The sequence below is a fragment of the Takifugu rubripes genome, chromosome 9 (assembly GCF_901000725.2).
Source record: "Takifugu rubripes chromosome 9, fTakRub1.2, whole genome shotgun sequence".
In the NCBI taxonomy this organism is placed as follows: domain Eukaryota; kingdom Metazoa; phylum Chordata; class Actinopteri; order Tetraodontiformes; family Tetraodontidae; genus Takifugu; species Takifugu rubripes.
This window is the reverse complement of record NC_042293.1, coordinates 14,381,762-14,392,501: the sequence shown is the minus strand read 5'-3', so window position 1 is coordinate 14,392,501 and position 10,740 is coordinate 14,381,762. Positions and strand designations below refer to the sequence as shown.

Here is a 10,740-nt window from a genome sequence, read left to right as displayed (position 1 = left end):
CAAACACTTTTCGTCACAAGTACTACCAAATTCCATTTTTTTTATTATTTATACTGTAGACGGAGTCCCAGAATTAAAGGAATGAAAATTCCCAGGGATTCTTTTATATTTTTTATATGTTGTGATCAAATTCACCTGAAGCCTCGGTCTCACAAATCCTCTGGCAAAGAGACACATGTTTGATGTGCGAGGCACAAAATTCAGCGTCAAAATGTGGAGACTGAACCAGAATGACCTCTGGAAAACATCTGGAAGAGGGCATTAAAGAGATGCCCACAAATCTTTTTACAACAAGAGTCTGACTCCCTGTAGATGATTTATTCCATGTATTCCAGTACATACTATATATGCTGTATGTTTTAATTTCCATTAGATCCGGGTGAGGAAGTCCAGATTGAGGCTGGCTGGGATCTGGATGGTTTCCAGAGCAACAGTGGAGGGTGTGAAGACAAGGTCGAGGGTAAAGATCTTCCTGGGGTCCATCAACAATGTGAAAGAATCAACTCTGTGCCTTAAAATATTCTGCAATGGGTGAGAAAAGGACCAAGAGCTTAGAGAATATGCACCAGGTCATTCTCTTGCCTTATTTCCAACCTTACAGCTGCTTACTTCCACAGTTGTGATGAAAGCGGGAGACACTCGCTCTTCGAATTCAGTCACCGGCGTGTAGAGGCTCAGTATTTTAACGATCTGTTGACAAAATCAGGAGCATTGACGCCAACTCTTCGCTGGTTTGGCCTGAGCTGGCTGAACGGGCTCTGACCTGTGTGGGGCTGATGGCGGTGCACAGGCTGCCGATGGAGGCGGCGTCCGCCTCCGTCTTCTTGTTGACATGGAGGAGCAGCGCGGCCTGTTTGAGGGGCTCCAGGGTCTCCTTGGCGCCACAGTCGGCCAGCTCCCGGTCTATCAGCCAGTCCTGCAGCTGCCAGGTGTTGTACCTGAAGCCAGAAACAGCAGAACATTGACCCAGGAAGACGGCAGCTCTTACAGGTCTTTCCTCTCCAACGAAAAGGCCGGACCTGATCTGCAGGCCGGTGCTCCAGGAGCACATGCCCTTCCTCAGCAGCAGGTGGTTGAACGAGACGGTGCCGATGATATAATACAGCTGTCTGACCACTTGTTTGATGAGGTCGTTGTCCACGCCGTGCTGATTCATGGTGGTGTGGAAGTGGTCCAGGTGCTGCAGGAGGACCTCCACCGTGATGGCCTCCTCCTCCAGGAGGCCGATGCTACTCTTCCTCCGGCCCATCGGCTTGGACTCCAAAACGGCCTGGGTGGTCTCGGGGTTCAGTATGCTCCTGACTGTTGAAGAGAAAAGAACACAAGTTTCTCTCATTTCCAAAACGAAGCCCAGCTCTCCAGGGTGCGGCGCCTTACCGATGATGGGCTGCAGGATCGCCTCCGAGCATTTGATGAGCTGGTGGTAGATCTGGTTGATCAGGTCACCCAGAACCTCCTGATACTCTGACAGCTCGAAATGGGCGAGACTCTGTTGATTCTGCTTAGCGGTGTTGTGTTTTCTGACGGCCTACAGAGGAATGGGACCACCAGCGCTCCATTTACAAGGTTTGCCCCGTTAACTGCCCGTCTGGCGTCACACCCTCAACCCCTTTACCTTGTCTCCGCTGTACTGCTTCAAACAGTGCCTCAGTCTGCTCGCGTTGGCCAGCCAGAACGACAGCGCCTCAAACTCATTTCCCCTCCGCTAAAGGAAGAATTGCAAACTCAATCGCGTTCCGCAGCTTGCCCGCCATCGGTTACTGTTCACACGTCACCTTGACGACGCCTTTGATGCTGCTGATGGCTGAATTGAGCAGAGCGCTGACCCGCTGGTCGTCGTTCACGCAGTCTGCGTATCGCACGCACATGAAGATGATGTACGCAGGAAGTCCGGGGATGAAGGCGTCCGCGGCGCCGCAGGGCTTCAGGTCTGAGGGGAACGTGGCATTGGATGGCGGCGCTGATGCCAACAGCTGGACTGATTCCGTCAGCGCCGTCCATGAACTTACCTGTGACCACCTTCTTCAGGAGGCGGCTCACGTCAGCCACCCGGTACTCCAGCAGGCCCTGGAATTCGTGCTCCTTACGGGGGATATTCGCCGCAATGGCGCGCGGCTGGGCAGCTGCTGAAGAAACCGGAGTGGAGGAATATTGTCAATGTTTAGCTAAACAGGACACACCCACTTTAATTTTGGTGCTTTTCCTGCATGCGGGCCAACAGGAAACCAGTCAGTCAGAGGCAGGCCTGCTGGAATGTCGCCGAGCTGAGCCTGACCTCCACCGTGCAACCACAGAAACGAAAGAATAAACCCAGCTTACCTTCATACGCCTCCACCTTTTTCACGTAGTCTTCCAGCTGCTCCTTCAGTTTGCGAATAGCTTCGTCTTGTGTCTCTCGCTGCTTCAAGAGTTCCTGCAAGTAAAGAAACAGACATGAGGGCAAAATAAAGAGGAACCAGACCCGTGCGAGAACAAAGAGCACAACGATAAACGTCCCTTTAAAGTAGATACGCTGCTTTTTTAAGAACTCGTCTGCAATAAATGATCAGAGTCGGGCTGAATGACCTACCAGGTTCTCCCTGGTGAGCCGGGTGATCTCATGTTTCAGGTGCCCCTCAATGTGGGCATCTTCAGACAGGACCAGGCTTTGGGCCAGCAGATTCTGCTCCTCCTCCTTCTCCTGCCTTAACCTCTCCACCTCGTCCAGCAGCTTGTTGTACTCCTCCGTGTGGACGCGTCTCTGCTGCTGCATTTGGCTCTCAAGAAGTCTGGAAGGTGGAGCCACCAGGGAAGTAGCTTTTATTTAACTATATCCTGAACTCTCTGTGACTGGATCAGAACGTGTGTGGTGCAGAAGATCCAGGACTGCCCGTCAAGCAATGCCATTTACCTGTTGGCCTCTTTCAGGCCTTCGTAATCTCGCCACAGCTCGCAGTCTTCATCCAGCGTGCCGAGAGGAGTGGTCCTTCAGGAACAGCATAGGTCAGAGATCTGAAGCAACAGGACCGACGTCCTCGGGGTCTGACGCCTTACCTGTCCACATTTGAGAGTGAGGGACCCTCCGGATCCAGCTTGACACTTTCTCCTAATGTAGAGTCCTACAGAGAAATCCATATGGGACAGACGTCACAAGCACACCCATTTTTAAATAGAGGGTTAATTCTCGTACACACCCTGCGTTTAACAGCATCCTGACGGATCATGTGTGAATGCAGGAGCAGCACCTCCTCTTTACGAATCTCCAGTTCTTCATTGGAAGAATTGAGCTGGGCCAGCAGAGTGTTGTAGGGCCGAGAGCCCGGGGTGGGGGGCATCAGGTGAGCGTTCTCGCTGCTCAGAGATTTACGCAGGTCGTTCAGATCCCGCTTCAGCTTCCTGTTCTCCGATTCCAGCTCATGCCGCTGCGTCGAAAAGGAAAACAGCAAAAGGATTATGTGTGAACGGCCTTGAAACCAGACGTCAAAGACGCCGTGTTGGTCGGACCTTCAGTTTCTCCAGGTCCAGTTCAACGGTACCAACGGTGATCTGCTCCACCGACTCCTTTTTAGGAGAACATACACATATGAGTGGGAGAGGAAGACAATGGTCAGCAGCCATATTTCTACTCATTTCACAAGGCAGAAGCGCAGTACAACTTTATGAACCTCTGCAAGCAGCAGCAGGAATGCTGCACTAACAGGATTATGGCTGAGACATGGACAGAGGAGGGAAAAGAGCGCAGCCATCATGAAAGGAGCCACTGTTCCGTTCAGCCTCCGGAGGTGTTCTGAGAATAAATATGAAATGATTCGTCTTTTCCTGGAGGCTGCACGAGCAAACCAGGCGCAACACCAGATTTCCACCATAAAATCTAGAACCCCTTCTTGTTAGAATAAAAACATCTCTACTGATAAACGGGAAAATAGCAGCAATAGAGAGAATATTGTGAGTCAAAAGGCGAGATGTGTTAAAAGCAATTTAGTGAACGAGAAAGTTGAGTTTTAAGTAATTCTGTCACAAACTGAGCGTTTTGTGACAGGAACAATGAATGAATGTCAGGTTTCTAAAGAAATAAGCCATTTCTGTGATTAAAGGAAAACTTTAAAGCAGCATGAGCTCTAAATCAGCTCATCCTCTCAAAATCATCAGAATCTAAAGAGGTTGTGAAGCCAGAAAACACAAATCAGTGCAGACTAAAGGTCAATTATGCTAGTGTTCCATACTGTAAGAGTTCTATCTTCTGCCTGGACTTGTTGCTCCTCCAGGTTTAGATCAGCCCTTTGGTAGCCAGAACACGCCTCCGTTAAGGTGCTGTCCATCTGTTTTGTCCACTCAACAAGATTTTCTGGGGGCGGGGGGGGACATTTCAAATGAAGGGTTGTTACGAGGCTGTGGAGGCTGGAGGGGGACGCAGCGTACCTTCTGGCTGGAGGACCTCCGCAAGGATTCCTGTGTTCAACAGGCTGTTTCTCAGATGAACCTCTTCTGTCACCTGAGATTTAAAGGAAAAGAGTTGAATTCTCTCTAACGACTACCGCTAGATTCAATCTGACAATTCCCTGGTTCGGTTTCGAAACATCATGATATAATGATGAATTTGTTTAGGCAGAGGAACTGTGGCTGTGACAATCAGGTGACTCGAGCGGTGAAGACATTTTTAATTCTTCTGTTAAGCAGCTGAAATCAAACTGCTTGACAGAAGCACCTTTGAGGCTAAACGGTGTTGCAGGAAGCCAGGTTGAAGCGTTAGTCGTGGCGGCCAGAGTGGAAGGGCGGGACCTACCTGCTGGGTCTCCTCCTCGTTGACCTTCATCTGCCCTTCCAGCTGTGTTTCATCCCTCTGCTCCAGGAGGCAGAGCTGCTCCAGCAGAGAGTGAATCTTCTCTTCGTGTCCTCTGGCCTCCTGCTCTAAATCCAGCATCTTCCTTCTGCTCGCCTCTCGCTCTGAAGTCAGGAACGTCTCTACCAAACGCAGCAGCTTGCTGAGCTCTCCTATTTCCTGGTGCTGCAGGGGGAGGGTGGACACACATGCTGTTCATGTGATATGACAACTCCCAATGACCCAATGTGTCCTCCACAACAGTTGTAGTAGATTCCAGAGCGACCCGCTACCAAGAACAGACCAACAGGCCGGCTCCAATAATGGATAATAGGCTACCTGCTGGTTTATTTTGTGCTGCAGCTGCATAATCTCCTTCTCCATGCCAACGTTGAGCTTCTGGAGGTGCTCCACAGAGTGAGCCTTGGATTTCCGTTTTTTTAATTCTTTCTTGGGCCTCCAGCAACGTAGGGGGCGCTGCAGCAGAATGGCGGCCTTGACGGCCCGTCTGTAACGCTGCCTCTCCAGCCAGCCACGATGCTGCTTGTGTGTTACCTGATGCTGCTGCTTTCTGGCCAGGTGAGCTCTCAGGAAGGACTGAATGGTAACGGCGGCAGCGCGCCACTGCTGGTAGCGTCTCTTGGTTGCCCACATACGTGTGTTCTTCTGTATCACCACAGCTGCTCTGGTTCTCCTCAGACATGTAACATAACTGACAAGAAAACCATTAGAATCCTGCCAGAAAAAGGGAGTTTTTTTTCCTCATGTGCTGCGCATGTTCACCAGCGTGCCCGGTAACCCCGTAAACATCTCTGGATGGTGACGGCAGATTTCCTCATCCTCTGGTACTTCGTGTGGGCCAGCCAGCCGCGGACGGTCTTCTGGATGCTGACACAGTCCGAGCACAGTTTAGCAGAGCGGAGCGTCTCCAGGTACGCCACCTGTCCAGCCCTGAAGAACAGCTTCGTTCTGCCAAACCGAAACATGTCCTGGTCCTTGGGGCGAAGCAGCCACACAGCACGAGGGGGCCATTAGTGATGGCGTCCATTTTTATGCAATTTTAAGCTACTTTTGCAGAATTTCTACACACCTTGATGAGTTTTCTGGTGATATTTTTGCAGGTTTGCACGGTATCGGGAAGCAGGTCTCTCTGCTGAACAAGGAAGTGATAGCGGCTAAAGAACTCCTGGTAGGTGCTCCTGCAGCAGCAAGAGGAACAGGCCAAACGTGAGCTGGTCTCTCGTAATTACAGGAAAAAGAGCGGTTTTTGATATGTCTCTGTCGGCTTTAGTCTTCTACCGATATGGGAATCCTGCTGCTGAGATGCGGATCGTTTCAAGGATGCCACATGCGCGGAGCTGCTGCATCACCTTCAGAGGGTCCAAACTTGATGGAGGACACAAACAGAGCGTTGCTTCAAAACGCCTTGATCAACCAAAGACTCCCGTACTCACACAAAAGCAGCTTTGTGATCGTTGGGCTTGATGCAGCGCACGTAGTGAGGACTCGTCGCATTCAGGGTGTCCATCAGCGAATGAAGAGAGTGTCGAAACTGAGCGAGATCAGAGCGTTCTCAGATTAGAGTGTTCTCAGAATGGCTCAGAATGGCTCTGACTCCTCTCACCTGACACCCGACGGTCTTCACGTTGTGCCTCCCAGGACAGGAAGTCCTGACGGCGGCGGCGTGCTGGTGAGGAGCAGCCGAAGCCCTCTCATCGTTCTCCAACAGCTTTGGTAGCAAATCAAACTGTAACGAAGGAGGAAGCTCAAAGTTATCATCAAACAGCAGGTGGCAGCGTTTCACAGGCCGGAATTTTCCCGTTTGTGCGTCAACATTCACGGAATTTACGGCGCTTGTTATTCCAGAAGGTGCTGACATTGTGTTTCTGTGGGTTACGCAAAGAAAAGGGGGAGAAATCAGAGGTGGAAGGATAATAAACAATTACTTTGCTCCTTTTCAGCACATTGATCAGCTCCTGGTTGACTCTGTCCATGTTTTTCTCCAGGAAACCGTCACACTGGTACTCCACCTCAGAACAAAAGACCCGGTCATTCAAAGCTCTTGGACCAAGTACAACAACTGTTCCCATTATCCAAAGAGTGCAGGAGACTGATTAGACTCCACGTAACATTTCTTGTCACAGTTTATGCCAAAGGTTGTTGTTTTAAATTGCACCTTGTCTCCAAAGTGGCGGATGATAAAAGCGGTGTTTGATAATTTGGGTTTGCCAAACGGAGCCTGTTTCTTGAGGAGCGTGTTGTACATTTTCTGGGCCCATGTCTTATCTGAGCCTCTGGGCATCTACGGAAAGAGGAAAAGGTGACCTCAGCCAGTCCCGGCCTTTATTCTCACCCCCCACAAACATCTTTATTGGGTTTTCTTCCGACCTTGCACTCCTCATCCAGAAGTTCCAGGATCCCCAGTTTGGACTCGATGAGATTGATGACAGGCTGGTTATCGCAGAAGTCAATCATGGTGTAGGGGATCCCTTCTTTGGCATATTCCACTTGGCCCAGCTTGAAAACATGCTGGAAGCAGCAATAATGGAGGGCTGAGAGGAACGTTTGAGTAGAGTGAAGCGTGCTGAGGTGCAGGAGAACCCTACCAGGTTGAACTGCTGCTGCAGCATTTCGTTGGCGTAATTGATACAAAACTGCTCGAAGCTGTTGACGTGAAATATTTCAAACCTGGGAAAACAAACAAACAAACTTTTCAGTGACGAGCCGCCCGATTGTGGTCGCGAGCGCTCGTACCCGTAAATGTCCAGCACGCCGATGAAGGACTGTTGTTTGACAGAAGATCTCAAAGCCTCGTTGATGCTGTCCACGATCCTTCCAAAGAGACGTGTGTAGACGTGTTTTAGCAGCGCGTCCCTGCTGCTGACGGCGCCCGACCTGGACACACATTTGACGTAAGTGTCTGTGGTCGTTTTGAGTTTGGCGTGGCACAACCAGTGGGCCATGTCGTCACAGGACACCCCCGTTAGCTCGCAGAACGCCATCAGGTGGACGTCACCTGGCTGGAGACACGTTAGAGCTCATGTCAGACGTGGGCGGAGAGACGAGAGCTCAACATTAAAGACAATAAACTCACAGGAATTCTGCTTTGGTCGTCAGACTGATAGTTCACCTGCACGTTTCCCAGGTGCAGAATAGCTGCCAGAATTTGGAAGATGGCCATTTGTTCCCTTTCGCTGATTCCTACAACGAGCAGGAAGATTCGATGCCTTAACCACGATCACCCTTATTGATTGGGAAACTCCAGACGGACGCACGCTCACCTAAAAGGGACAACGCCCTCCTGGTTTTGCAGAGCTCTTTGATCTCATCCACTCCGGTTATGAGCGAGCTCTGACCCTGGTTGGCACAGTCAAAGTCATCTATGCAACCTTGAAACATTAACAACAGATAATCGTCATTCCTGTTCTTTTAAAATAGTCAAAGCAGGATTTCACAGTTCTTTTAATTGTCCTGGAATCGTGATGAAGCGGCCGTGTTGCTGCTCTGTTGGCGACACTTGTACCTAGTTTGAAGGCTTGAAACTCCGGTAAGTGTGAGGAGGCGCAGAGCTGGTAGAAAATGTGGTAGTTTCTTTCCCCACAGGCCTAAAATGAGTATAAAATAAGGTAAAGCACAGATCTGCAGACGCTGGCGTGTTGATGTTTGGAGTCAGGACGTCGGGTGACCAACGAGCGCCACGTCACCTGGAACACGACCCTTGACTTCTCCAGTAAGTAGGTTCTAATGTGAGCCCCGATGATGCGCCGCCGCCCGTCAAACAGGATCTCGATGTACTTTCCAAAACGGCTGCTGTTGTCGTTCCTTATCGTCTTGGCGTTCCCGAAGGCCTTTGAGAAACACGGCAGCTGCGGTCAGTGTCCGCCGCCAGTCGGCTGTCTGGGGATTCGTGGCGCGTTACCTCCATGATGGGGTTGGAGGCCAGCACCCGCTCCTCCACGCTGGTCTCTCTCGAGGAGCAGCTGACGGTGGCAAAGTAGCGCATGGCGTACTTGGCCGAGATGGTTTTCCCGGCACCAGAGTCGCCGCTCACGATGATCGACTGGTTCCTTCCCTCTCTGTGTCCAACACAGTCGGGAAAAACAGATTTGACTGGAATAAAAAGAGCTCTTCTAAGGCTGTTTTCAATGCAAATGACCTGCGCTAACCTGTCCATCTGCTTATAAGCTTCCTCTGCAACTGCGAATATGTGCGGGTCCATATCTCTGGTGTCCCCGCTGTGGTATGCGTTGATGATGTCCACTCCGTAGACGGGCAAGCTCTCGTAAGGGTTAATGGCAACCAGGACGATTCCTTAACGGCCCAAAAACACCCAGTTAAACCAGCATCTGGACTTTCTGTGCGCCAGATTCATGTGATGCAGCTCAGTGTGGGATCCTTTCAGAGCCGCCTGAGCACAGCCGACCAGCACCAAACACTGTGGACGGCGTCAGAGGGAGCGCAGCTGCAAAGTCAACAGCGACAGTGAGAGCGGAGCTCATTACCGCAGTACGTGTAGATCAGCCGGAAGTCCGTGAAGCGCACTTTCAGGTTATGCAGCAGCGCAGGCTCGTCCAGGTAGCTGAGAGCTGTCAGGTCATTTAAGCCCAGCCGCATGTTCGGGTTCCTCAGCGGTGGGAGACTGTCGGTCCGGGGGTCTATTTTGTGCTCCACCACCTAAGAAGGCGAAACCAAACAGGCTTTAGGAGAGGAAAAAAGGGCAGAATTCCTGAAATCAGCCGCAAGCAGGACCCCTCAGAACCAGCAAGAGTCATTGGAAAAAGTCAAGATTCTTGCTGGTTCTGCAGGGCTCAGCCCCCACCCAGTGGGGGGTTAGGGGCCCACAGTGGAGGAGATGTTTAGGGATTCGAACCATCATTTACGCAGCACATCTGTTGCAACACAGTGAGTCTTGGTTGGATACCGATGGATATTTAACGCGATACCTCCACGGCCCACAGCACCCAGACTTGTGAGGCGGTTTTGGCCAGTAGCCTGCGTCTGCAGAGAAATGTCACTGACATCGGAATTCGCCCATCTCACCTTGCCATCATCCAGCCGCAGACTCAGGGTCAAGTCTCCGGGAGTGTAATCTCTGATGAGCTCCGCTGACTTCCAAACTTCTGCTTCATCTGGGAGCCATACGGGGACATGCTGATGGGAGGAGGACAGGCCAGAGCGCCACAATCAGAATTTCAGGATATTTCATAGGATAAAGGGATGGGCAGAGAGGACCGAGTGGAGGAGCCTGAACCTTGTGATGGTGTGGATGCCATCATATTGAAGACATTAAAAACTCATCAATCCCTAAAAACCCACAACTGACAACATCCCAGAATAAACATATACATTACCTTTGTGTAATGTTCCGGAGATAGCATGGTTCAGAATTCCCAACAGGATTACTCAAACTTTTTCCATTAAAAAAAACTTTTTTTTTTCCTGTAAAAAAATGTTTTGAATAGGTCTGTTAATTGATCAAGAAGCTTTGCCTTGATTCTTGGAAGATCAAGGGTCAAGTCCCGCAGATCCTTTGATCGTCATGTTGCCATTAGATCCAATTTCCGCCCTTTCCAGCTACCGCGGTAAAACCAGCGCCGCCCGCGTTTGGAGCGCACCTTAATTATGAACTTTACGGTAATTGTAAAACCGGAAATGCTGTCTGAGACGTTGGGTACATCGGGTCTTCAAAATAAGATATATTTTAATCTAATCTGCAAGCATTCTCTAAAACCTACAAACACAAAATCAGCTGTCGAACAAATGTTTAATAAATATCCCACTAAATTAGCTCACTTAGGACTTTTATTTTATTTTTCACTCTTGCTCAACCTTCAAGTACCTAAAAAAAAATTCAAACTTTATCTTGCTTAGATAGTGTTAAGTGATTTTTAAAAATTCTATGTCAGTTTAGTTATGACAATAGTGAGTTCTACAGTTGTGAC

At 50.0% G+C, this 10,740-nt stretch overlaps 1 protein-coding gene across 1 annotated transcript; it reads right to left on the bottom strand.

Moving 5' to 3' along the window:
- Positions 1–23: 23 nt before the first annotated feature.
- Positions 24–10,339, bottom strand: LOC101071666 (unconventional myosin-Va-like). Its single transcript, XM_029841532.1, has 37 exons — positions 10,150–10,339; positions 9,839–9,949; positions 9,301–9,472; positions 8,965–9,109; positions 8,718–8,874; positions 8,503–8,646; positions 8,322–8,403; positions 8,080–8,187; positions 7,893–7,999; positions 7,553–7,818; positions 7,405–7,486; positions 7,187–7,327; positions 6,975–7,100; positions 6,745–6,828; positions 6,423–6,545; positions 6,253–6,350; positions 6,098–6,184; positions 5,889–5,997; positions 5,582–5,793; positions 5,138–5,510; positions 4,763–4,984; positions 4,399–4,471; positions 4,203–4,324; positions 3,484–3,540; positions 3,174–3,401; positions 3,034–3,098; positions 2,891–2,965; positions 2,570–2,768; positions 2,320–2,413; positions 2,010–2,126; positions 1,776–1,930; positions 1,616–1,705; positions 1,378–1,528; positions 1,020–1,302; positions 764–938; positions 610–690; positions 24–522 (listed from the first exon to the last, which is right to left on the bottom strand). The coding sequence occupies exons 1-37, from the start codon at positions 10,174–10,176 to the stop codon at positions 370–372; spliced, it is 5,094 nt and encodes a 1,697-aa protein (XP_029697392.1). The 5' UTR covers positions 10,177–10,339; the 3' UTR covers positions 24–369.
- Positions 10,340–10,740: the final 401 nt, after the last annotated feature.

Coding starts and splice junctions, on each gene's coding strand:
- LOC101071666 (XM_029841532.1), bottom strand. CDS start 10,176: ATGCTATCTCCGGAACATTACACAAAG. Junction 8,647..8,717: donor CCTCCAACCCCATCATGGAG/GTAACGCGCCAC, acceptor TGTTTCTCAAAG/GCCTTCGGGAACGCCAAGAC. Junction 4,985..5,137: donor AGCACAAAATAAACCAGCAG/GTAGCCTATTAT, acceptor CTCCCCCTGCAG/CACCAGGAAATAGGAGAGCT.